At 50.3% G+C, this 27968-nt stretch overlaps 1 protein-coding gene across 1 annotated transcript in view; it reads right to left on the bottom strand.

Annotated features, from left to right (window-relative positions):
- The window catches only part of STK32C (serine/threonine kinase 32C), a gene marked incomplete at its 5' end in the record, with an annotated part of 36113 nt that overhangs the window by 3228 nt on the left and 4917 nt on the right, over positions 1-27968 (bottom strand). Inside the window, 6 exons of the mRNA XM_010009654.1 lie at positions 1309-1425; positions 1510-1613; positions 2032-2121; positions 3454-3491; positions 4334-4507; positions 6474-6625. Of these exons, the coding sequence (XP_010007956.1) occupies positions 1309-1425; positions 1510-1613; positions 2032-2121; positions 3454-3491; positions 4334-4507; positions 6474-6625 (675 nt within the window). The remainder of the gene's footprint in view (positions 1-1308; positions 1426-1509; positions 1614-2031; positions 2122-3453; positions 3492-4333; positions 4508-6473; positions 6626-27968) is intronic.

Raw genomic sequence — 27968 nt, 5'->3', positions numbered from 1 at the left:
TGATAGTAGAAAAATGTTCTGGAGGTGAAACCAAAAAGCTGGTGCTGGGAGCTCCTGGAGCAGCACGGGTTTGCTCCTACCAGTGCCAACCTACGGGGCACAGCCCTCCACCAGAGCATCCAGAGCTGCTGCCCAGCACAATCCTCCCATGCCAGGGACAGACCTTGCCCCCTTGTAAAGACAGGCTGGGAGAGATGGGATGGTTCAGCCTGGAGAAGAGAAGGCTCCGGAAGGGGACACCTTAGAACAGCTCCAGTGCCTAAAGGGGCTCCAGGAAACCTGGAGAGGGGCTTTGGACAAGGGCCTGTAGGGACAGGACAAGGGGAATGGCTTGAACCTGCCAGAGGGGAGGCTGAGATGAGCTCTGAGGCAGAAGCTCTTCCCTGTGAGGGTGCTGAGGCGCTGGCACAGGGTGCCCAGAGAAGCTGTGGCTGCCCCATCCCTGGCAGTGTTCAAGGCCAGGTTGGACACAGGGGCTTGGAGTAACCTGCTCTAGTGGAAGGTGTCCCTGCCCGGGGCAGGGGTTGGGACTGGGGGAGCTTTAAGGTCCCTCCCATACTAACCAGGCTGGGATTCTATGATTCCGTGATGACTGGCAGCCCAGCAGATGGCAATGTGAAGCTGCTGAATGCTCTGCTGCAGCCATCACTAACAATGTTGCTTCTCATTAAAACAAAAACTCGCATGTAAATTGTCCACTCAACATTGACTTACATCAGTGTCACTCATTTGCTCACCACGAAGTGAGTTTATCTTTTTAATAGCACACTCCTCAGCTACTTCTCTGAGCTCTCAAGCACTCAGAAGCTAAACCACACCCTCCATAGCAAGTCAACAACTTCCTCGTGCAGCAGCAGAAGGAAAGCAGCAGACTGTCCCATCCATATGGACACCCCACACAGGTCTCACAACTCAGCACACCAAAGCAGACCCTTTGGCCAGCAGGATCAGTGAGAGAACACGGCTGGGGCAGCCTCACATGGCTGTTTGTGCCACAACTGCTGCCTGTGTAGGTTATGATGATCACAGAGGGGATGCTGGAAGGGCACAGCTCTAGCCCAGGTAAGAATTTGATCAACATACCAAAAACAACCTTTCTCCTTCCCTTGCCATCAAACATAATGCATCTTATTGCAGGGATAATAAACAAGCAAAATGCAAGATTAATCTGTGCTTAAGCCTGAACAAAGTCATTAAAATCAGTCCTGTTTCAATTTTACATTATTTATGAAGATGCTGAAAACAGTCCAGCTAGTCCCACATGCTGCAGCTAATGTGGGGCGCAAACCACGCCAGCAGGACTATTACCTTCCGTAACAGAGCAACCATCTCTTTTGACCAGGCAGACGAGTACTGAACGCTCACAGTGCTGAAGAGCTGCACTAAAGACTCCACGGGGTTGTTGGAGTGGATGTCGTACGGTCTCTGGGGGGAAAGAAGAAAGATGAGAAGAAATTCCCTCTCCTCTGCAGCCCATCAGCACGTCCTTCAGCAGCCGGGGTGCCTTACCCAGCCCCGCAGCAGCTCATATGCCATGATTCCCAGCGACCACCAGTCGACCTCGAAGGAGTAGCCCGTCCCACCGCTCAGGAAGGAATGGAAGATCTCCGGGGCTGGACAGAAAGGGCAAAATGCAACAGGTTATGTGCTGGCTTCAGTCTGTTCCTGGTTCAGTATTCATGTAAGGCAGTATGGAAACCTTGGGGTCATTTTGATGCACTACTGCCCACAGGGAGGATTTGCAAGCGGGGTGAGAGCCCTCCCAGTCAAGGCATGGCAGGAACCTGCACCCATTGGGATGCACTGAGACCCATCACAGGGTGGGATAGAGAGGGTGTGCTGATGCTGACAGCGATTCATTCACTGCTGGAGCTTCACTTGTCAAGGCTCAGGCTCACTGAGTGACTTGGGTGCATGCATTAACGTGCTGAATTCATTCAGTGCCTTTGTTTCAGACAGGCACTGTCAGGCGGCATGCGGTGAATGCTCTTGAGGTGTAAAATATAGATGGAAGGAACAGCTATTTCTTACCCATGTATGGCTTTGTTCCAGCTAATGCAGTTGCTCTTTCACCATCCCTAATTATTGTTGCAATATTAAAATCTGTTAAATGTGCATGACCTTAAATAGAGACACATTTTAAGAAGGAATTAATCACAGTGGCAATGGAGAGTCAGAATACATTTGTTTCATAAGCTGCTGCCCCTGGACAGTGTGGCACAGGCTCAGGCAGGTCAGGGTAAGACCCTGTTGAACAGCCACAACAGATCCTGAAGCACTCCCAGGGTCTCAGGCTGTAGGTGGTTAATGGTCACTAGCTTTGGTCTGGATTTCAAACCAGCCCACACCAGCTCCAGAACTCGGTCAAACTGCTCTAGCCAGAACCTACAGTCAAACACAAGCACAGGGAACCACTATACTAAGCTATTGCCTTAGTCTCATTGATTAAGACCCTAGCACTGATTCTGATGAAAGCCATTGAACCAGGAGCCCCCCAAAGTCCCAGACTAAAAGCGCTGCCTCTCTGTACAGACCACAGCAGCTCTGGACATGCCAGTTGAATGAAATCATGGCAATGCTTCCCAAACTATAGGGCTGTGTGAAGAAATCACTAAGATATTTTGAGAAGTGCTAGAACACCTCTCTGCTTCTACCTTCTCTGTCACCAGGACTGACAGCTGACATTCAGAATGGGTCATGCTCTTCAGGCCAGCCTGGTATACAGAAATACCCACAACTCACCTTTCTGCTATCTACAAGGCAGCCATGAAAGTGGTGTGTAAATGTGTAAATCACTGAATTTCCCTTACATTTCCCTTTCCCATTTCTGTTTGGGCTTTATGTCCTCCACTATCTTCTAATCAACTTTTGTGCAAGCTTTGGTTTTGATGAGGCTTTATGGTAAAACTCAGCTGGTTTGGAGCCTGCTGTCCTGAGAGGTTGTGTCTTTTAGATCTATCACTGGACCAGAGATCATTACAGGATCTGCTGTGATGTTTCACCTGCACTGGCCACTGGGACTAGCACCAAGAGATGCTCTCATAGATTCCTGCACTGAGTGCAGCTGGCTCAGCCCAGATGCCTCCCCCCAGGAAGACATCAAGACTATCCTAAAAGTGTATGTCCAGATCACACACTCTAAACCCCAACAAAGCCCACCCTCATGCTTTGAGCCCTGCCACGATGCCAGGCGCTGCAGCTCTGGCACAGTGACCTGTGTCTGTGCCATAAGGAGAGAGGAGGCCAAGTGTGGGCAGAGAGAGGTGTGGGTAATGAGGAGAGGGGCTGCTCTTGGTGGATCTCCGCTGGCATTACAATGCACAGCTATGTTCAACCCAACACTGATCAATTAGAAGGAATGGTGCTTTCTCCACACTTTTCCCAGTATTCAAGACTGCAAAGAACCCGTCCCTTGAATGAAGGAGGCAGAAAAGCAATGCTGAGAGATCCTACCTTGCTCATCAAGGAGGATGTTGTCTGGTTTTACGTCCCTGGGAAAAGAAGCAAGGATACAGCAGGGTGAAAACTCAGATCAAGGATGAACTCAACATCAAGAAACCTTTTTTCTCTCTCAAAAATTAGGAGCAAATCAAACAAAAAAAGTCTAACATGAGACAAATCCCTTTATGATGGACTAGAAATATGCTCTTCCTGGGCAACTGGGCAAAAAAGTAGGAGCATTGGATTTGTTCAGGCATCATTTCCAAGAAAAATTAATAATGCAACACTGGGCCTATTTCTGTAAAACCATTGATCAAATCTGAAACCTGCCCTGGAAGGTGCCTTCAGCCCCCAGCGAAGTGTCAGCAAAGCTTCATCTGGGTGACAGGGCAGCAGGACCAGCAGTAGAGGGTGCCCAGGACCAGCACTGCCAGTGCCACCAGTTCCATGACTTGGGGACACCAGCAGCATTAAGCAAAAGCAGCATCATAGAGTCATAGAATCCCAGCCTGGTTTGTGTAGGGAGGGACCTTAAAGCTCCCCCAGTTCCAACCCCTGCCCCGGGCAGGGACACCTTCCACTAGAGACGGTTGCTTCAAGCACTTGAACACTGCCAGGGATGGGGCAGCCACAGCTTCTCTGGGCACCCTGTGCCAGCGCCTCAGCACCCTCACAGGGAAGAGCTTCTGCCTCAGAGCTCATCTCAGTCTCCCCTCTGGCAGGTTCAAGCCATTCCCCTTCTCCTGTCCCTACATCCCTTGTCCCAAGCCCCTCTCCAGGCTTCCTGGAGCCCCTTTAGGCACTGGAGCTGCTCTAAGGTGTCCCCTTCAGAAGCCTTCTCCCCAGAGCAGCGGCGGGCAGCAGGGTGCAGGGCTGCGGGCGCTGCGGTTACCGGTGGATGATGTGCTGGCTGCGCAGGTAGTCGAGGGCCAGCGCCATCTCACAGATGTACAGCTTGACCGTTTCCTCCGTGAACTGGACGTTCTGCTGCAGGTGATAGCGCAGGTCACCGCCGAGGAGCAAGTCCACCACCATGAACATGTCCTCCTCGTCCTGGAAGGAGTACCTGCGGGAGCGGCGGGCTGTGAGCCAGCAGGCTGAGCCTCAGCACTAAACCGCGTCAGGCTTTTCCCTCCTCATTACACAGTTCCTGTGAACACTGCAAACAGTCCCACCACGAGCATATGCTGTTTACAGCTTCCTAATGGAGCAAGCCCAACTCCAGATGCCATCTTGGTTTTTAACCTATTGCAACCCTAAGCAGCACTGCTTCCAAGAGGTGGGAATCCCAATGAACGTCCCCCTGCTCGCCCATCACCTCCCAATTGCTGCTGTGTGACCCCAGCAGCAGGCAGAGCTGCAGCAGAGCTCAGGGCTTTGCTAGCCAGTCACTTTAGAGAAACTACCCATTTTCTATTGTGAACAATGCAATAAAGCTACTTAAAATATCCCTGCCTCTCCTGAGAATGGATTGGGAAACACAACTGCTAATTTAACCAGAAAAAACAGAAAAGGAGATTTATATTTACTGTAGAGTAAAACACCTCCCTAGATGTGCAGCGATCCATCCCACAGGAGACTGACAGCAGTGGGGATACACCACAAAACAAGGCCCAATTGTTATATTTGGTGACAGCGTTTCTAAGGAGAGAGTATGTGGGATTGTATAATACTTATGAATCACACGCTTCTGCTCTCATCTTAAATGTAGGTTTATTCTAAACGTATGAGCTGAAAGGGAAGGATCTGCTACAGGAGCAAGTTTTCCCATGGAGTTTCATTACTTGTTGGAAAAAAGCTATCTTCAATTGCTAAAATGTTGAGAAAACAAATATTAACTTGCTTGGCTTTTCTGGAGTAATGGCTCAACAAAAAGAAAGTCAAGTATGTACCATTCTGAGTATAAAACCTTCTGAATTTTAGAATACCGATTTGATTGTGTGTGCACTGGCAAAACCCATCCCCACTACCGAGTAATGTGTTAGGGTCTAACTGTAGAAAACCTCCTTGAATCAGGCTGAAATCTAACAAACAGCTTTAGCTGGCAATGCTCTTGAAACTCACCCCGTCCAGACAGTCACAGTGCAAATGACATGCAGAAGATCTCATTGGATTCCCTACAACCATGACAATGCCCCCAGAACTGATACGCACCAGTGCACCAGCATCCCTTGGTGCACACCTGTGGAGCTGCCCTTGCAGTGCTGGTGCAGACTCAAACACACACGGCCAGGACGGCTTTAACCCACCCAAGCTCAGACCTACCGCAGAACCTCCAGCGAGCACACTGGCTATGGCTGGGAGCAGTGATTCATGACTATTACACAATCCCACATACTCTCTCCTTAGAAATGCTGTCACCAAATATAACAACTGAGCCTTGTTTTGTGGTGCCTCCCCACTGCTGTCAGTCTCCTGTGGGATGGATCTGTTTATTTAAACTACCAGTCAATCTCTGCAAGTCTGAGTCCTTTGGAGGGACCACATGCTGTGTGAAACACTAGATATTTTGTGTAATTTTGTGTCAATTAAAGTTATAAATCATCACCTCTAAGACTGCTGGTTTCTTTGGCTTTTCATGCTGTTATTTGCTACAGGAACTGGCCCCACGCAGTATTGGATCCACCACAGACTGTCACAGTTCTCAGCATCTCCATGCACATGAGATGGACCACCTCTTTAACCAGGAGCATTGTACTGCCCGAGGCACCTTAGTGGGACTTGGCACACCAGACAATATGGTACAAAATGATTTAGGGTTAAGTGGGCAGAAGGGTCCCTTCGAAGAGACCTGACAGTGACATTTGAAAGAGGCTGTGAAGAACACCCAACACACACACGGGTCTGATGGAAAAGGAGAAGCTGAGCTGTTCTGAGATGCCTGGGAATATTCCATGCTGTCTCCTGAACACATGCCCTGTTACCACAGACTTGCATTGCAGCAGCTCATTGGGATGCTCCCATGGATGCCTGTGACCACAGGAAGACAGGAGAACGTGGCTCTGTGAGGGCAGAGGGAAGGAGCTGCTCACCAGAGGTTCACCAGGAAGACGTGCTCGATCTCCTGCAGGATTTCCAGCTCCCTGAATACGTTGCGAACCTCGTCCCTCTCGATGCACTGTTGTTTGTTCATGTACTTCATGGCGTACATCTTCTCAGTGTCTCTCTTCTGCACAATACACACCTCAAGTGGCGCAGAAGGGAAGGAAAAAAGAGATTTAGTGAGATGTTCTGTATCCTCATTTGCTGCTTTATCGGGCTGAGACCCATGCCACTGAGCACTTCTATCCCCTATCCAATATTCCTGATGCCTGGGCTGGGAATTGAGATCTACAGATAGAAGCATCCCTGCTCTAAGTGCAGTGCTCATGCACTCCTAATTTGGGCTCCATTACACCCAGGCTGTCTGTAACGACACAGTTACACAGGAGCTTCCTCTAGGATGTGACAGCCAGCTCTAGGAGAGCTTTCTAGCAGGGAACAGTGTCTGGGAGCTGTGGGAGAGAGCTCTGTGCTTGCTGCCTCTGAACAGAGACCAGCTTCGGGCAGCAGTGGGGCTCCTCTCCCAGCCTCAACTCCATTCTGCTCACATCGCTGGCTGCCAGCCCCCAGCAGGCTGCTTTAATCCCCTGCACACAGCACAGTGCTTGGAAAGGTCAAAATAATCCCTTTTGTTTTAGCAGAAAATCATTAAAATGCAAATTTGTTAACAGCAACAACCACAACCACCGTGCCCCTGGAGGTGTGGTGGCACTTGTCCTTGCAGGACAGAGACCTCCCCACACGGGGTTCCATAAAATCCCAGCCTGGTTTGTGTTGGAAGGGACCTTAAAGCTCCTCCAGCTCCAACCCCTGCCATGGGCAGGGACACCTTCCACTAGAGCAGGTTGCTCCAAGCCCCTGTGTCCAACCTGGCCTTGAACACTGCCAGGGATGGGGCAGCCACAGCTTCTCTGGGCACCCTGTGCCAGCGCCTCAGCACCCTCACAGGGAAGAGCTTCTGCCTCAGAGCTCATCTCAATCTCTCCTCTGGTAGGTTAAAGCCATCCCCCTTGTCCTGTCTCAGGGTTTGCAACCCCCTGAGCTCCCAGCCTCCAGTGGTACCCATCCATTGGGAACAGGGATGCACTCGCAGCCATCCCCACCCCACTGCACAGAGGCAAGCCACCAGCAGCCGCTAGTCCCTGGTCCATTGGGATAACCCAATACAACCCAGCAGAAGCCCACCAGGCTGGCCTGGGGTGCCCTGCAGCTTTGAGTGCCCTCCCCTGGTTCTTCTGATCCTAACGACACTCTAATTCCCAAGGTAACCAGTTTTAAATGAAGTAATGAGTTCCCAAGGTCACTATTTTTGAGGGACTCGGGACATTTCACATCTGGTGTAATGACGTCTGTCCTCTCTCAGTTATCAGCCACGCTCTTGATTACAATGCACTGGATGTGTTCCCTTTGAAAAATAATTAGTTTGGCATTTTGGTCACAGCCTTCACAGAGGGTGACCTGGGGAGGCTGCTGCCAGAGAGCAGGTCACATCCACACAGCGCAGGAGCAAGCACAGGGGGGTCTGTGCAAGCACCGCAGACAGACGGGAGCCACCGAACTCTCCCACACATCCAGACTGCTGCCATTAATAACCCTTTGCAAGTGGTAATGGTGCACGATATCATAGCATCAAGGACACACTGCAGCAAGAAGGTGACACAATAATAGGTGGTTATCATTAGCCTGATGAAAACATCCCAATTAGCAACACACACTGAAATTAGGGGGGTATTTTGCAGTTGTCATTACGATTATGGAAAGAGCAGAAAGTTCTGGGTTGAGGTAACTCCACACACACCTCAGGCCCCATGTTAAAGGGTTACTTCCTGGGCAGCTTGACCTGAGGAACTGTGTCTGGGATGAACTCACCTGAAAAGAGTGCTCACCCTGAGAGCCATGTCCTGCACCTCTGGCTATCGGGTGGGAAAGGGTGTCCCCAGCCCTGTGCCCCTGGCTCACACCGTCCCCTCCTGTGCCCATGGGCACGCAAAGCCCATCAGCAACAGTACCAGGGACTGCTCACAGTACAAAACAGGAGGTAAACCCCAGCTCTGTGCAAACGATAACGAACTGCCTACAGAGCCCCAGCAGGATACAACCCCTGCCCACGGCAGACTCTAACCTGGTTGTACATTTAACAAACCAGGCAAAAATAACTTCATAAATTCTTCAAGCAGAAAAGACTTAACAGCAGCCTTCTGAAACATAAAATCACAGACTCGCAGACTGGTTTGGGTTTAAACTCCTACAGTTCCAACCCCTGCCCCGGGCAGGGACACCTTCCACTAGAGCAGGTTGCTCCAAGCCCCTGTGTCCAACCTGCCCTTGAACACTGCCAGGGATGGGGCAGCCACAGCTTCTCTGGGCACCCTGTGCCAGCGCCTCAGCACCTGAAAACATGGTCATTGCTTTAGAACTTCTCTAAAAACAAATCTCTGAACATCAGCCACCAGGCACTGATAACGTCCTTCCCTGATGTCACCTCACCCCACATGATGGCCAGGAGCTCACGAATCTCTACGTTTTTCATTTCTTTTTTTCCAGACTGTGACTTGCAGTATCTCACCAGCTATTGCAGTTGAGATTTATGTCATTTGCTGCTTGTTTCTCTGCAGGGAGAATAGAAACCTAGTACTATAAATGAGAAAATGATGAAAACTTCTTGTACTCTGTAATCATAACAAATAGCTTTCTGAACCAGAACAGCATCACCTACGTACACAGCAATGCCACTGTCAGGTGCTCTGGAAAAGCACACCAATGTGGGTGTCGATGGAGATGTCCTTCCTCCAGCCAAGACCCACAGAGATCAGGGTGGGAGGGCAGCTGCCCTCCAACATCAGGACTGGTGTTGGTGCTGCCCTGGCCAGGCTCAGCCACTGAGATCCTCTGCCACAGGAACCCTTCCTGAAATGCCCCTGGTGACAGAAACACGCCTCTCCCCCCAAAACATCAGTGCCCCAACACGTATCTTCTCTTTCTTGTGCTTCTCCACTCGCGCATCTGTTCCTGGGCAAGGAATAAACATCCACTTGGTAGCAAGTCAAGAGTGGTTTTAAAATGAATCTGTTTTCAATCAGATCCACAATGCGAAGCAAAGCAAGAGAGGAAAAGAGCCTACTTTGTCCTCACCCTGCATAATGCCGAACCTCGGTGCACAAAGGACATTTGCAGTGGTTAAATACAGCCATTAGAAAAGATTGTCTGTAACGCTGCCAGATTTGCGCAGCAGAAGGCAGGCATCAGCTGGTCCTGTATTGCTCAAGACATGGCACATAAAAGATTTAATAGAGTCCCAGATACCCTGAACATTCAGCTGCTGCCAAATGGTTTGTATACAGCTGCCTTTGCTTTTATTGCATTAAAGGCATAAAGGGCTTGGAGCCTGCATTTGTGATTCAGGACATGAGATGAGCATTTACCATCTCCCAGTTCGATCTCGCTTCATGGGGCCCCAGGGGATGACAACGCCCCTATTGTCACCTCACTGCCAGCTTCTTCTCACCTGAGCCTGCGACACCCTCTGTCTTCACTCAGCAAGAGTGATCTCAAGGAGATAGCCCCAGCTGCCTCATTCATTAGAGAGGACTCACCAGAGGTGATGTTAAAATAGTAACAGACAGGGAAAACTGACTCTTGCCTTTGAAATCCCTTTCTCTAAGGCCAGAGTTCTCATTAGAAACACAGAATATGAACAGGAGCGTTCAAAGCTGCCTCAACGCTTCGTGCAGAGCTGGGTTTTGGGTGTTTTCTGGTGTCCAGGGCACTCAGACCTGATGTGCTTTTTGGAAGTAGTTTTTGTTCTTGTTAATTTAAGACGCTTTCCCCAGCCGCCTACATTTTTGCTGCTCTGTACATTTCTTGGGTCCAACTTGCTCTCTCTTAGGCTGGCTTTGCCTTTTCTCCTTTAGAAAAGACTGATTCTGAAGGAATCCAGCGGGCTGAAATCCTCACTCAGATGAAAGGTCATCTAATCATTTAATAGCATGTCCTGACTTATCTCAAACTAATTATAAAGGGGCAGCACTCTTTGCCCAGGCTCAGCCAAAAGTGAGAGGTTTGCATTCTGGGCAGGATCTGCAGAGCTGATAAATACTTGAGATTGTTTGATCTGGGCTGCACCAAGATTATTTTTCCCTTCTGCAAATGCAGATGTCATCTTAAACCAAGGCACCCGTGGTCCTGCCCCCTGCAGGACATCACCGTCACTCCTGATGCAAATACCACAGCTGGGTTCAAGAGATCATCCTTTTGCTCTGCACCGTGAGCAGGAATCTCTCGGTGGCTTCTGCCGTTCACAGACAGGACACATGCGCTGTAATCCTTACAGACACAGACGCTTCCCTGGCTCCAGCTGGAGCCATCACCAGGTTTCACCGTACAAAGCTGGATTCGCTTCCTGGTTTCTAGAGTTGAGCCAAGGCTTAACATTAGCAAGCACTACACACCAACATCAAACACCTTAACCCTACCCGAGAGTGAGGCACAGCTGAACGCCGCTCTGGCTTATAAAAGTGCTCATTTGGGGTGGTTGCACCTTGCCCACAAGTGTGATTTCTCCTCCAGCTTCTGCTGATTTCCCGTGGGTGTTTCTGTCTGGCCTCCCAATTCCCCTAAGCTCACCCGCTAAACCAAGAAATAAACTCTTCACTTCTCTGGGAGTTCCATTCTTTACAAAGGGGCTGTGTCTGCTCAGCTGGAGGGAAATGCCTGTCCCACAGCCTGTAAAGAAGATGTGGAGAGGACTTTAGTTGGCAATGAGCACTGAAAGGGCAGAGCGATGCCCATGCGGAAGGGCAGCGGGACAGTGGTCACCACTGGGACCCCAGTGCCTCGCTGCGTGACAGCGGTTGCTGCGCCAGGAGCTGCAGACAGAATCTTACCCATTATAACAAACCAATCAAAATCAGTTCTCAGCCGCTCTCAGGAACATAACAAACAGTTAATTTTTACAGCTATTCTGGAGAGAAACCAAAGGCACCTGACAGGGCCGTGGTGCCACAGCTGCACAGGACGCAGTGTCAGTCACCCCGTCATTTAAAAGCAATCCTCATCCCCATTCTGTATTATGATGGATGGCACTGATGGTAATTGAAATACAATCTCTGCCTGGTAATTAACATCTGTACAATTAACACTTGTAATTATACAGATGATATTAACTTGTTCTACAGTTCTCATAAACATTAAGGATAAAACCCACTAATCAGATTTTTTTTCAGGCATAGCCAAGACAGCAGAGCTGAAAGCTGCCTCCAAATGTAATTAAAGTATCAGGGATTCATGAACCATGGAGGTTCATCAGGCATGGTCCCCTGAAGGCCACCAGTGATGGAAGTGGCCTGTGCCAAAACCATCCCCTGCCTTCCCCTGGGGACACCCCCTTGGTCAAAAACTCCTTTGAACCCTGGCATTACTGTGCTGGTTCCCACCTACTGCCTTGTGACAACCCATGGCAAACAGCACCTCCTATGAAGCCACAAAAGCATGTGAGTTACGGGTAGTGTCAGGTGTGAACCGCTGACAACCTCCACCGAAAATCACCTCAAATTCATCAAATCAGGTTTAGCTCATCAAAAGCATTCTCAAAATGGCAACGGTCCTGTTTGCTCGGACAAAAGCAGTGACCTGGCGGCTGGGTCCTGGCCATCTGACAGCACTGCCCAGCTCTGCTGATGTTCTCCTCTCCCAGCACCCAGAAATGAGCCAACAAGGAAGGAGGGACAGACAGACAGACAGATGTGCTCTCTTGAGCACAGCTGGAAGTGCAGCTATGGGCAGGGTGTGTGTCTTGGGCAGGTTGATTCATGATCACAAAGTAAATTGATAATTACCAGACACGCAGGACAGTAAAATTTGGTCTAAGGGGCAAGGGCTGGGCTGAAGACCACAGGTACACAGGAGCAGCTCCCTACAAGAACAGGCCCAGAAGAGGCACCCAACATCTCAAGGATGCTGGTCCCCTGAAGGTGTCTCCCTCCATGGCTGCTGACCTAGAGCTTGGCTCAGTGAGCTCAAGAGGAAATGCTCGAGGCATCCGGCACAGCAGGAGCCTGAGCAGCCCCTCACCATGCCCTCAGGGCTCTCCTGGTGGAGGGTGTTCTGGGCGAGATGGCGTATTTCAGACCTGTCCCTAGAAGAGCTCCTCTGGTGATGCCACTGGGTCCGGTGCCAAGCTGAGGGATCCCACAGCACCTTGCTGCGAGCTGGGGAGGCTGCGCTGCCATGGCAGAGGTGAAGTCCCAGAGCAGGACCACAGCATCACACAGCTTACCCATGGCACTTACCCCTCACTCAGTGGGACACGTTACTATAATACTGTCTGATCCTGAATACAAACATACTTCGAAACAATCAGAAAGCCTATTGCTTGATTATGCAGCTTATTTAACCACCACTTTGTTCTGGGAACAGTTTTGACAGCAGTGTCGCTGGCAGTGTTTTTCCCAGCGATTATCTCCAGCACACAAAGACCCATTTACAAGAATGGGACATCTGCAGCTCTGGTCCCAGCCCATTCTCCCACATTATCCATGTGGCTGAGCCAGGCTGGGTGACACAAACACGCAGGCGCTGCCGGCCGTGCCGACCGCGCTCCTCTGCCTCCCCACATCTGCCCAGCTCCAACCATGCCTCAGCCTTAGCAACATCACTCAGAATAACAACAATATTTAATAACTGAATAGTAACAAGTATTTGAACCTGGAGTCTCCCCTTCTGATGCAAAGGTCAAAACCAGAACTGAACCTGTCTATCTACTTCATGTATGAAGCACACCAGAAGTTGTAAAGTGGTGGTGAATGGAAAATCACTGCAATCCTCAGGATCCATGCTCCAAGTACAAGGTAACCAGCCCAACAAACCTGCCTGCACATCTTCAAGAGCTGGTTTTGTTTTCTAGTCCAAACCCATCGCCACATTTCACTCCTTAAGGTATTTTTTTCATGGAGTCTTACTTTACTTGTTCCCTGCTGAAAAGTTGTGCTTTATCACGAGATTGATGAAGCACTGGTTTGTCAGAGCACCATAAATCATTAAAATCTCTTTAATTCAGCACTGCTGTTTGCTGCAGCCAAGTTGTAACAGCAGCTGATAAAACTTTTATTCATATCAAGCCCGGTCATGTCAACACTTCCATTAAAAATCCTTTCAGTTGCTTATGCTAGAGATGAAAACCTCTTCTGAACCAAAATAAAACCTGCTGTTGGAGATCACACCTCAGTGTGCCATACATCAATAACTGCAACTCTGGGGTCTTGGGAATGTGTTTGTGTTCTCACCTCGTGCAGATCTGCAAGCCTGGAAGCTCAGCAGAGCCGTATGGATTTATATCATCTACAAACACGGCCATTTGTGCACCAGGAAACTAACACACGTCTCGTAGCTATAGCTGGGAGTGTGCTTGGAACACGTGCAAAACTAGGACTGCTCTTCCTTCATGTCTTCTTTCCACAGTGAACCTTATTTCTGTCTTGCTGTTGACATAAATGGCACAGAACCAGCACATGGAGACTATGTGAGGAAAAGCTCTCCTCGGTGGCACCTGCACACAGCACGCAGGGAGCTGTGTTCTTCTGCTTGGTGTCTCTCACGGATATACCTCCCAATTTTTCTGCAAGAATTCAGGAAAGGGGATGCTGAATGTTATCTATGTGCTCTGAATTGTATGATTTAAAGCAATTTTTATGTGGTTCAGATGAAGCACTTCCTTTTACTGCCACGCTGAGAAAATAACATCTCATCAGACGTTAAGCAGATGTTTCTGTAATCAAGTTCTGGATATGGGTGATTATTTGACTTGCAGCCCCAAAAAACCTGGTAGACTTCTTTACCTCATGAGAGACATTAATCAAATAAACAAGGAGAAACTAAAGAAGTGACAGCATATAAACCTAAGGAAGGAAAAAGGAGCATTTTTCCTTACTTCTGTTTGTCCTTGCTCGCCCCCTTCTCCCCCTTGCACACTACATATATAGTTTCATCATTTGATATGAATTACAGTCAGTCAGATACAGAACCATATAGTCACAGACTGGTTTGGGTTGAAAGGACCTTAAAGCCCCAGTCCCAACCCCTGCTACAGACAGGGACACCTTCCACTAGAGCAGGTTGCTCCAAGCCCCTGTGTCCAACCTGCCCTTGAACACTGCCAGGGATGGGGCAGCCACAGCTTCTCTGGGCACCCTGTGCCAGCGCCTCAGCACCCTCACAGGGAAAAACTGTTTCCTAATGTCTAACATCTCAAAATCTGATGTCTTTACTAGATTTCAAAACAAAAAATGCCCACAGGGCATTTTGGTCCATCCTCTGGCCACGGTCCTGAGCACGTCTTCAATGTGGCATCAGATGGACACAGAGCAGCAGACCCTCACTGGGGCAGTTTCAGGGTGGATGGGAGCTGTGTTTCCCACTGTAGGGGTGGCTGTGCTGCGGGTGGGGAGGAGGACAGGCAGGGAGATGTGTTCTGGAGCTGTCACGCTTCCTACGGAAAGGCTGTTCGCATCTCAGTTTTTGTGTAGCTCTAATCACGTGCTCAGAGCTCTGCTGGGCTTTTCTGCCTTTAATAACATTTAAAGAATGATGACAACTCAGACCAACCTGCACAAATCCCAGAAGACACCATGACCCATCTTCTTTCCGCCTCTTGGATGGATCCAAGCCTGGATCCACCATTTACTCCAGCTCAGCAACACTCAGATTTACAAAAGGGTCTGAATCCTTGTATACAGATACAGTTAATGAGTCTTTCGTGAATAAAATGGGGAAAGTACATCTTTCTATGGCTGACGTACATTTGGAGTCATCTTCCATTACAGCCATGGTTACATTCTGTGAGGCTTTAAACGCTGGTCAAAGAGGCCAACAAAATGGGGTTTTTAGTTACACATTTAATAAAACTTGGGAACAGAGGGAAATCTAATTGTTCCCAAGGAAGAATGGAGGGCTTTATTTCATCTCTGACCATTAATGAGTGTTGAAGTTCTCCCTGATCCAAGGCAGGAACAGTCAATGTGCTATTTCAAACCACCTCATTGCTCATCCTGAACTGGTGCTGCTGAGAGCCTTGTCCCTGACATCTTTATCTGTGCTGCTGCACAACCTGCCCCCAGGCACACGGTTCCATTCCATGCTCAAGTAAATAAATAGAGGTGTAACTTCTCAGCTAAGAAGGAAGTGGATGCTTGTGTTTGGCAGCACAGAACCTGCAGAAGGAATTAATGCCACTTGCAGCCAAACACTTCACTTCTCATTGGCAGAAGCTCGCTTTATTGCACTGAAGGGTTTACCACCAAATTGCATCTCCTCCAGTGAAGGTCTTGTACTGAAAGACCTTGGTTTTCAGCCCAGGTACTGCAAAGAAAACATAAGAGCTCCCACATGACAGATATCTGTGCCTAAGACACAAGCAAATGGGGAAGCGACTCCCAGCATCAAGGTGAGCAAAGCTCCCTGCAGCTCATTAGAAGCAACTAACACAGAGCTCTGACAACCTCCCAAAGGCTGACAGCAGCCGCTGGGGCTGCAGCGAGGACTCAGAACACCTATCAACAACTGACACTGACAGCAAGACCCTCTGTGGACGTGCTGAGCACACTGAACACAGCATTCATTTCTCCACCAACCCCAGCACCACACTCCAGGTTTAAAGTCAGTAGCTTGGCTCCATGGAAGTTTGGCCACATTGTAGTCAATCTGTTCACATCTGCTTTTCAATATTGCAATAAAATCCCCAGTATCTTCTCCCTGGGAAAAGAGGCAGTTCAAACCTAGATCTCGTAGTACCTGACCAGACATAGCTTTATTTCCTTTGTCCTACACACCCAACACTCAACCCAAGCATTTGGAGGCCAGCAACAGAGACCATACTAAGGTGCTACCACAGCGTACAAATAGCAGAAGTGTCTGTGAGAAAACACCATCTGGGAAGCGAGAGGACGTGCCCAGCACGACTCCAGGAACTACAATGCATGAATTCATTCCACTGCCACCACTGTTGACCCTTCATTTAGCGAAAGCAAGAAAGTGAATGTTACAGCAGCTTCTCAAGGATGTGTCTCTTCCAAATGCACCATCAACCTCCACACATGCAGGAACTCAATATACAAAATATATGGAGCCCCTTCTCCACGATGAATCTCTTGCAATTCTCCCAGAGACCAATTTCTGTCCCGGGTGGCTGGAAAGAGCAATTTCTCCTGGAAGAGAAAGCTGCAGAGGCTGGGGAGATGGAGGTACCTTCCAGATAGGGGGTGCAGGGGCTCTGCATGGACAACCCTCCTGTTGCTCCTTCCTCCATCAGAGCAGCCACCCTGTCAGCCGAGCCCAAGCAGATGGCTCACAGGGGGTGCCCCCACGCTGTTCCCAAGGAGCCACCACATTGCTTCACAAGCCTATCAAACCTACCAAGCAGTGCTCAATTATACCACATCGCCAGCATGAAGACATGTGCTTCAAGCATTCAAGGGCAAAGAGGCTTTTCCTACTGCAGGTCTCCCATTAGGCATCTAGGAGCTTTTACACTTCCACTCATCAATGCTGCTGAGTTACTCACCACACCTCAAGTGGTCCATCATCACGCATGTCTCCATGAACATCAGGCAGCACTTGCTGAGCTGAGTTGTTGCTGTGACTTCAGCCTGGCCACCCAGAGGAGCCAGCAGCGCCCGTCCAGCCCGGCACAACCTGCGCCAAGCACTTGCATTCCTAGCAAACTGCACTCCCGGAATTCACGTCAGGGGCACTGGGAAGGGGCAGATCAACACCCCAGCTCATCGCTGCCACTGAGCAGCACTGCTTGACCAGGACTTAAATTCTGCCTCAGTCCTGAAGGCATCATCTAGAAGAAGAGCTGCTGCCCAGAAAAGTCTTCAGCTGGAGTAGCGTGCCCAGGAACAACCCTGTGTACCTATTCCCCCTGATAAACCAAAAAATTATAGCAGGGGGCTAGAATCTAGTTTTAAAATCGTAGAATCCCAGACTGGTTTGTGCTGGAAAGGGCCATAAAACTCAGCCAGCTCCAACCCCCTGCAATGGGCAGGGACACCTTCCACTAGAGCAGGTTGCTCCAAGCCCCTGTGTCCGACCTGGCCTTGAACACTGCCAGGGATGGGGCAGCCACAGCTTCTCTGGGCACCCTGTGCCAGCGCCTCAGCACCCTCACAGGGAAGAGCTTCTGCCTCAGATCTACCCCGAACTTCCCCTGTTTCAGTCGCACCCCACCACCCCTTGTCCTACCACTACAGTCCCTGATGAAGGTCCCTCCCCAGCATCCTTGTAGCCCCCTTCAGACACTGGAAGCTGCTCTGCGGTCTCTACGCAGCTTCTCTTCTCCAGGCTGAACAGCTCCAACTTTCTCAGCCTGTCTCCATACAGGAGCTGCTCCAGCCCCTGCTCATCCTCGTGGCCTCCTCTGGACTCGCTCCAGCAGCTCCATGTCCGTACACTGAGGACACCAGAACTGCACCCAGTGCTGCAGGGGGGGGTCTCACCTGAGCAGAGACCATCTTATGCAAGTGTTCTCCTTGAATGCATTTCCCTGCTGAGGAACTAAGGCAGAGCAGGGCAGAGCGGGGCGGAGCTGGAGCTTTGGGATGCCGCAGGATGCACGGAGCTGGATGAGAGGCAGCCGAACAAAGCTCCTACAGCCTGGCTAAATGGCACTTGCCAGAACGGCAGCTCGGAGGAATAGGCTGGTTGTTATTTAATCTTCAGCACAGTGTGGTTTAACTGCAGCAGCTGCTGAAGGAGCAGATATGTATTTTACACCGCGTTGCCCTTTATTTAGAGGAATTTTTAGCAGTTACTTTTAAACAGCATTTTTAGATCAGAAGTAATCCCGCAGCACACCAATCCCACTGCAGCTCCGAGGAACACGGGAACAGGAGCGTTCTCGATGGAGTTTTTACATGAATAGTAACTGAAAAGGAGGTGAGAGTGAACAGCAGAGACACAAAAGGCTTCTGTTCAACAAACACTGCTACTTTCCTTTCTTTTCCTTCTGAAAAAAACCCTCATGCACTTACAGCCCAGAGTTTTCCTGGGGGAGGCAGAACTCCTGATCCTACAGCAAAAATAGAGTTTATCCCAACGGTGACAGGTCCGTGGCCCAGCTCAAACCAGGAATAAGGCAGTAAGAATAAAAAGAAACATAAAGCATCAGAAGAGCACATTTGCAAGTGTCAAAGCAATATTATAATCAAGGTTTTATTTCAGAGAACAGTGTCCACTTTGTGTGAAAAAAAGCACTAAATTTGGAATTCCTCGATGTTTTTGTTCCTAATTTTTTAATTTATCAGACTATTGAAACAGTATTTTGCTATCCCCATTAGACAAATAAAGATGTCTAGAACATTTCATTAGGGCTGTACCTGCCAGCCCCTCACTGCCCTGACAGCACCAGCACCACGGCCCTGCCGTAGTGCACTGGGGCTGGATGGGAGTCATCAGTGCAAAGGCAGGGGAGGAAAGTGCTGTTTGGGCACTCAGAGGCACCAAAAATCAGATCCTATTACTTATGCTGCTCACAAAACTTGCTCATTATTTCCCAGCCATTCTCCTTGCCCGTGACAGGCTGAGCAGCTTGACCTTTCCCTCTGCCTGTTCTTCCCTGTCTCCCAAATGCCGAGAGCAGTATTTAGCAGGAAGATACAGCAATAGAGACCAAAAAACCTCTGACAGCAGGTACCTAATGACAGAACAGAATACAGCTGAGCCATGAGAATTAGTCATGTCTGTCTCATCGCCCCAAAACCAACAATCTTGGGCAGAGAATGAAATGAGAAGCAGAAAAGTCAGAGATCAACCAGGTTGGAAAAGACCTTTAAGCTCATCCAGTCCAACCATTCCCAGCCCTGCCAAGGCCACCACTAACCCCTGGCACTGAGGTCTTGGCTACCTGGGCTGTGAACACTTGCAGGGATGGTGACTCCAGCCCTGCCCTGGGCAGCCTGTTCCAATGCCTGAGCACCCTCTGGGCAAGGAATTGTTCCTCAGCTTCAGCTAAACTTGCCCTGGGGCAGCTTGAGGCCGTTTCCTCTTGTCCCATCACTTCTTGCTTGTTAATGTGCTTGGGCACATCAGGCAGAAGGTTCTCTGTTTCTGAAGAGCATTGGGGTCCCCAGCACTGGGCAGCATGAGCCCTGCTCTGCTCTGAGCAAGGCACGTCCCCACACATGGCTGAGTCCTGCACCCTTGGCGCGGCACAGCGAGCTCCTCTGTGTCTGCACCAACATCCCTCTGCTCCTGGCTGAATGAATGCATTGTCAGGGAGCAGCCAGGCAAACAGCAAGCTTCAGAGAAACTGAGAGAGCACCAGCAATTTGCCAGTTGTTACTGGCACCCTTTGTGCAACAACTACGCATTCCTGGTTTCCTTCAGTGCCTCCTAATGCAGAAAGTATTCTATATAACACACATCAATTTTTCAGGAAGCTTTTCCCAGCCAGTCAGAGGATGAAAATACTCATGGAAATACCCAACATGTTGCAATTTACAATTATGGCTATTTCCTGACCATATGTCCACCATGTGTGGGTCTTACGTGTCGTGGTGCTCACGCACCATCCAGCTGAACCAACAGCAGCACCGTGCCATGTACAGGGCAGCACACCTGGACATAAGGGTTCCCTTAGTATGAACCACTGCACAAAACGTGATTCTATGATCCTATGAAAACGACAGGAGTATCTGAAAACGTCTTCCCTGGGAGGGTGCTGAGGCACTGGCACAGGGTGCCCAGAGAAGCTGTGGCTGCCCCATCCCTTGCAGTGTTCAAGGCCACGTTGGACACAGGGGCTTGGAGCAACCTGCTCTAGTGGAAGGTGCCCCTGCCCATGGCAGGGGTTGGAGCTGGAGGAGCTTTAAGGTCCCTTCCAACACAAACCAGTCTGGGACTCTGTGATTCCATGAAACCCTCTCCTGTATTTATAGCAAATGACTCCAGGATCCCCAGATTTTGGTCAGATAAACTGATTTTAAGCAACATCATAAGTAACCACAGCTGAAGGTAACCCTGCTACGAATGCAACAAATCACGTAGCTTTCACAATACCATTAGGTAGTGCGACTGGAAGGCTCATTTGCTTCCAGGGAATTAGAGATATAAATAAAGACTGTCTGGAAAACCATAGCTCTTTTGGAAAAGAACATGTTGTGTCAGCAACATGTCCTGCCACTTTGGAGGGATAGATATCCATACAGGGGGAACTGGCTCATTACACAGTTTAAGAAATAGTATGTAGTTCAAATCAGTAAGACTGGAGCTTCCTTCCTTTGGGGCTGATGTTCCACAGAAGGATGGCAGCACCTAACAACCATCATAAGTGTGTTTGTGTAGGTATGTACATGTACAGATAACACACAAATCTATCCACCTGCTTATCACTGCTCTCTGTGCAGAGCCCAGTCCCACAGGGCAGGGTAGAACAATAAAAATCCTGGTTTACTTTTCAAATTCAACCCCACAGCAGTAAAGCAGCATCTCGGCTGCATCACCTCTGAGGTACCACTTGGGACGTGCTGGCCAGCATGGGGACAGGGGCTGGAGGTGCACAGAACATGGGAGAAGGTGCTCAGCGGCTGACGCTGAGGGTCACCAAACTCTGCAGCTGTGCCATAGAAATGGCACGTGAACAGAAATGACATAGAGAAGGCACATAAACCAGCACCAAGGTCTGGTGTGCAGCTCAGGGCAGACAGACACTGGGCAACGCGGTGGTCATGGAAGGAGGAGACACCATCCCAGCAGAAGTAACAAGAAATGCACTCCCATGGTCTCCCCAGCCCTCCACACAACCCCTAACCCACAGTCCACCTCTAAAGGTCTACTCCACAACAACCACCTTTTCCACATCATCTTTTTGCCCACCTCCAGAATCCATCAACACAGTTCACCGGGAAACAAGGCAAAGCACTACCTAATTCTGAGTAGACTGGGAAAGCGACAGTTACAAGGGAGAAGGGCAGGCAAGAGAACTGGAAGGAATAAAAGCTCATCAGATGGAAGGAGCTTCCCAGTAAGCCTGGCTCAGAAGAAGATTCTATCCGTGGCAGGTCTGGCCTCAGTGCTGCACATAACTGGTGCACAGCACAGACGGCCATTCTCTGACTGGGACAGAATGGTGTCAAATCTGTCATTACAACAATCGTTTCTGCTGTTATTTGTGCCAGTTGCAGCAGTTCCTGCTTGTATTTCTCATGTTCCATTTTATCTTCACTGCTGAGACACAGAAAATCTCAGCTGCCTTTTCCTGGCTTGTGGGCAGCTCCTGCATTCACCACAGGAAGACCAGAACAGAACCGTACCCAGAACAGCTTTACGGGTATGTACAATTACCATGAGATTCCCTGCCCATGGCAGGGGTTGGAACTCGATGAGCTTTAAGGTCTCTTCCACACGAACCAGTCTGGGGTTCTGTGATTCTGCGATTCAGATTTGTTTTAGGCAGTGCATGGACACGTCAATAGGGACTCATGAACTTCAGACTTCTTTAAACCCACAAGAAGAAATACACCACGTGAGGAAAAGGAGGGTCTCCTTCTGCAAGCTTCATTGAATTATATGAATGACAGAGTAACAAAAGAGGTGCACCCCAAAATGCTGCAGGTAAACACAGACAATATTTACTTTAATAAACTATTATAAAAGCTCTTAAAGAACATTTGCTGTATCATGCTGATAGTCATAATTTCATAAGAACAAAGGTCATTGCTGCTTATCGTTTATGACATTAAGTGGCTTGTAAATGGATTGTCCACCCATGAGCATTAACACAACATCCCAAAGTCATAAACTGCAGGTTCCAAGGACCTGTAGATGACTGTGATGTCCAATGTCACTTCCACTTGGTTGCTGCCAAATCCTGGATCTGAAACACCCCCTGCTCCCGGCTCAGTTAACTAGCTTTAGTGGGGTGGCACACAGCATGGGTAGTGGCACTGCTGGAGGCAAGGCACAGCCTCCTGGGGTGACAAGGCTGAACTGGCTCTCCTAAGGGTAATGCTTAGAAGAACACTAACCAGATTTCCCATTAATAATCCGACCGAGTGCCAAAATATTCTGCTCTTTGTTGGATGAGTTTATGAAACTCAGTAATGCATTTAGGTCAGGTTTCTTGGACCAACCTGCTCTAGGGGAGGGTGTCCCTGCCTGTGGCAGGGAGTTGGAAGTGGGTGAGCTTTAAGATCCCTTCCAACACAAACCAGTCTGGGGTTCTATGGTTCTTGGTTGCCACAGCGCCCAACCTACCCTGCCCTCTCCTCCTGCAGGAGGCGGACATGCTGCTGCACCATCTCCTCCTCCCCGCAAAGACCTCTAGCTCTGTGCCTCATTACCCTGTAATTAGACTGGCCCTTCTGAACACAAGAGCCAGTGTTTGATTTAGAGACATCTGCCACTCAGCAGACAGCATATGTTAATCCACAGAAAGGTCTCCTTAATCAAAGCCCCAGGAATGAGATTGCATTTGTGCCTTAGGGGGTGGGGAGGGTGGTGTGGATTTTGTTGTTGGAATATTGGAAAACCTCACATGTAAGAGCCAGGGAGAACCTGAGCAGGGAACAGCTCTTTAGCCTTGATGCACACATGGGAGAGCATATGAGAGAGCATTTCTGCTGACACAAGCCACAGGAAGCTTTCACTGCAGCGCTGGGCAGCAGCAGACTGGTGGTTCACCTCAGGCCAGTGCCTCTGCTGCCAGACAGAGAGGAGCCCCTGCAGCGATGCTGAGAGCACACGCCTCACACAGCCAGGCACTGCACATCCATCCATCCATCCATCACGGCTGCCACCGACTGCTTCTCCATCCCAGTGCCCCAAGCACCAATGAGGGCTGGTCAGCTCCAAGGCTCCTCCTGCAGCACCCCTTGTGATGCTTCCCCTGGCATTTACAAGCTGTTGTACAGCCAAAGAGCAGTGATGGCAGAGAATGGAAAACAAAAGCAGGGCTACCTTCAGACCCAGGACACACAGCGTGGGTTCTGTCTGGAAGAAGAGGACCACAAACAAGAGAAGAAGGCCCAACAGAGTCCAGGCAGAGATAACATGGCAAAGGTAAACCAGGCAAAGAATATGGCAGAGATGTCCTGGAGGGTCTAGCCTGAGGTCCTGAACTGAGAGCTAGCATGGGTTAGTCATAGAATCCCAGACTGATTTATGTTGAAGGGACCTTAAAGCTTATCCAGCTCCAACCCCTGCCACGGGCAGGGACACCTTCCACTAGAGCAGGTTGCTCCAAGCTCCTGTGTCCAACCTGGCCTTGAACACTGCCAGGGATGGGGAAACAACAACAACTAAATGTATATTTGCAATAGTCACAAGTTACTGAAAAACCACATTGTTTTTAAACATGAGAACACTCTAGACATTCCCACCCCCAGGGTCTTCACTGCACTCTCATTTAGGGCAGCTGGAGATCATGGGACTCTGATGGGGTATTTGTGAAGTAAAGGGACGATGCCCCTGAGAAAGCCCTGCTTGTGCCTCCGGCTCACAGGACTGAGCTGCACCCTCTGGGGAGCTGTTTTGCCTACACGGTAGCAGCACTGCATCATTTTACTCCTTATAGCAAACAAGAACTTCATGGTCTTTACAGAAACATGTCATGGTGAAGATGTATTATGGATTTGCTGTCTCAGCTTCCTCCCACTAACGACCTTTCTGCAAACTGCAGGAGGAAAGGAGCATGTATGCCTGTCCTGGGTGAGTTCAGGACTGAGAAAGCCCTGAGGAAGGGTGCAGGGCCCAGGGAAGGCTGGGCTGCCTCAGAGGAACAGTAATTCCTTTACTGTTTTCGGGAATAACCTGATCCACAGAGCCCGGCTGTGCAGAGCAGAGCAAGCAAAAAGCAGATTCTTCAAACAGCAACGACATAGACAGCAACAGACCTGCTTGAGTGAGTCCAGAGGAGGCCACGGAGAAGACAAGGCTCCTGAAGGGGAGACCTTAAAGCAGCTCCAGTGCCTAAAGGGGCTCCAGGAAACCTGGAGAGGGGCACATCCACCAGGCCCATGAAACCCAGCAGCCATCCCTGCACCGGCACTGCCTGGCTGCCAGCCTCCGGTCTGCAGGGGCCAGGGTTGATGCAGCACGTACAAACACAGATACCCCTTTTCCTTCTCATTTCATGCTAGCTTTTTTAAAAACGAGAATAAATATAAAATTCTATAAACTTAAAACATTTTATACTTCCTGTTTCCTTTTATCTTCATTTTGTACAGTTCAGAGGCAGTAATGGAAGGAAAAACACAGGAAAAAACCCCAAAACAACTTGTCTGGAAGTGGATATCAGAAGCAGGCAGTAGTGCCACACCAGGGGTCAACAAAAACAAGAGTGATACAGGAGAGAGGAAATGGGGAACAGGATCAACCAGCACCCTTGTTCTTCCCTCTTCCATCACTCACCACCATCACAACTGCTAGTGACAGTTTATCATGCCCCAACATATGACACACCAAGAGCGCTGGCACATCCCGAGGTGTCGCCACTGGAGCTGTGACAATCTGAACCACTGCATCCCACGGGGAAGTGGTGAGCGGAGCCGTGTCCATGCACTGCCTGCCCCACTGCTGGGGGGTGGAACTGGGATGTCACAGCTGGACCCGCTCCTCCCGGCAGCCCAGGGCGCCGGTGTTCCCGAGGAGCAGGATCACCTCAGGGGGGACCCAGGTGCCGGCTGTGCTCACGGCTTATGAATAAAACATCGGATCTGCTTTCCCAACAAAGCAGTGCTATGGGTTTCTTTTCCTTACACCCACCCCTACAGACCTGTAGCAGTGTCGGCCACTTTCAGCCAGATCTTACAGAGGGATGGACATCTCAGAGGGGTACAAGTTCCTCTTTGTGAAAATCAATCAGACAACACAAAAGACAAAGATCCAGAAGGAGGGAAAGGCTCTACTATTAATTAAACTGTATTATTAGACATGAGGGAATCCCCATGAATCCATCACACTGAATCAGGCTCCACTGCTACGCATGAGTTAGTCGAGACAAGCTTTGTTCTGGCAACAAGACACGAGATCCTTTTGGTGCTGGAGCTCTTGAGAGCAAGAGATGACTTGAAAAGAGAAAACAACAGAGCTTGAAGTGAGGAGTAAAGAGGCACTTTGCCCAACAGCTCTGTGAGCACAAGACAGAGCACGTCTACAAAGTGTGTGGGAGCGACCAAATGAAAACATCTTCTGGGTTGTTTTGTAGTAGATGAAGGAGAGAGACCGGTTCACAGAATCCCAGCCTGGTTTGGGCTGGAAGGGACCTTAAAGCTCCTCCAGCTCCAACCCCTGCCACAGGCAGGGACACCTTCCACTAGAGCAGGTTGCTCCAAGCCCCTGTGTCCAACCTGGCCTTGAACACTGCCAGGGATGGGGCAGCCACAGCTCCTCTGGGCACCCTGTGCCAGCGCCTCAGCACCCTCACAGGGAAGAGCTTCTGCCTCAGAGCTCATCTCAGTCTCCCCTCGGGCAGGTTCAAGCCATTGCCCTTGTCCTGTCCCTCCATCCCTTGTCCAAAGCCCCTCTCCAGGTTTCCTGGAGCCCCTTTAGGCACTGGAGCTGCTCTAAGGTGTCCCCTTCAGGAGCCTTCTCTTCTCCAGCTGCCCCAGGCAAATGTTACTCCTGGTTGTACATTAAGCCCTGCACTGCACTTCCAAACTCCCATGTGCTGCTGGCACAAGCAGCGAGCTCTGCCTGTCCCCACGGCCCAGGAGGGGGAAGGAGCTGGATGAGCAGGGACGTGCATTTGTGACTCAAGAGAGGGTGTCACACTGCACCAGAACAGCATCCTTACCCCATGGGGAGGCTTCGGAAAGCACACAGGAGATTCCCCCTGACACAAAATGCAGTGAATCAGTGGACAGGCTACACGAGCTCAGGGTCTGAGAATAAGCACCGCATTGAAATGCCACGACTTGCAGCCAGGCTCCCATTTCCTCCAAGCCTCCTGATGCCTGGGAACCAGCAGGTTTCGTGACTCAGGAGGGACAGAGCCTGCTGAGCAACACAGTGAGAACCCGTGCAGCGAGCAGGCGAGCCGGGGACACGGAGCAAAGCCACCCCCCTCCACACACAGCTCCTGGGTGCTGCCCCTGGTGTGTGCCCCTCTGCAGCCTCCCACCACCACGCTGTGCTCTGGGCCATGTCCCACCATGCATGGAGACCTGCAGGGGTGGCCTCAGGCCGTCAGTGGGCTTTGGGTGGAGGAAGGTGCTTCCGCCCTCCACTCTCACACTGCTTTGCTGTCCACAGCCTCTGGCAGCTGGAGTGTGTCCCACCTCCCATCCCACAGCGTGACTCATCCACAGGGAATGACATAAACCCCCGGCAGTTCCTAATGCACATGTTAATAAGGCACTGGGTATATAATCATAACAGAGGTGGGCAGCTTTTTACTATAAATCACTGTCTTATGAAGCCTGATCCTGCAGCAACCCCAAACAGGTCCCTGCGGGGGTGCGCAGTGTCGTGTCCCAGGGCTCCCTCCACCTGAAGTCACCGCTCACACCGCCGCTCAAGATCGTTCAGCAGCATCTTCTGCTCTGTAACTGCAGTGCTGCTGCCCCCCAGCCCAGGACCTGCACAGGGAAGCAATGTTGGACCACATCGACCCTTCAGCTTGTTGTTCTTTGCCATTCTCTCCCCTGTGGCTTTTGCCAGTGACACATTTACAGCTTAGCAACATCCAAGAAAGAAGGAACATCAGTGGCTACTACCTAGGAGGTTGTATGAGAGGGAGCATCACCCCCCTGTGCTCCGTGCTTTCTCACGCACCCACTGGCAGAGGAGGGGTTTGGGCAGACGACCCCCAGCCAGGGAGCTGCTCCTGTGCCGCACACTACAGTGAAACACATCCTCCTCATCACTACTGTCTCCTACTACATCCCACACAGCACCCTGTGCAGCTCCGGGGCCCACGCAGGATGGTGCAAGGCCTTTCCTTCACCCAGGCTGGGGCCACGCAGGGAAACCTCACCCAGGCAGGGCTCGATGGTCAAACTCCAGAGACTCTTCAGACGCAGGGGCACCCCCCGCCTGGCTGTCCCCTCTCAGCTAACCACGCTGCTCTTGTAACGCACACCCATGGTCACGTCCGGAGCCTCCTGACCACACGGCAGGTCCTTCTGCTGCCATCAGGGCTGTCACCAGCGTGTGAAGGATGTGCAGCAAGGATGCGTCTGGAGACCCTGCCAGTGCTCTGACAGGCCCTCGGCCTCGCGCAGGCTCCAGTTCAGCAATGGAAAACACAGGGTAGAAAACACCCATGTGTGTGATATCAAAGGATTACATGTCTGGCCTTTCTTTTCGGGGAAAAATGCAACATTTATAAAGCTGGAAAAAGACAAAGGCTCAAGTTGTTCTATCAAAGAGGGGTTCCGCTGGGAATGGACTTCAAGGGAATTCTATTTCCAGTGTATGTGCCGGGTGGGCAGGTCTGACCTTTACAGAACGGATCGAAGCTCTCCCGCACCCCGCCTGGGCGGTGCGAGTGACTC

This window comes from Nestor notabilis, unplaced genomic scaffold (genome assembly GCF_000696875.1).
Source record: "Nestor notabilis isolate BGI_N333 unplaced genomic scaffold, ASM69687v1 scaffold14902, whole genome shotgun sequence".
NCBI classification, from domain to species: Eukaryota; Metazoa; Chordata; class Aves; order Psittaciformes; family Psittacidae; genus Nestor; species Nestor notabilis.
This window is presented reverse-complemented; position numbering and strand designations above follow the sequence as displayed.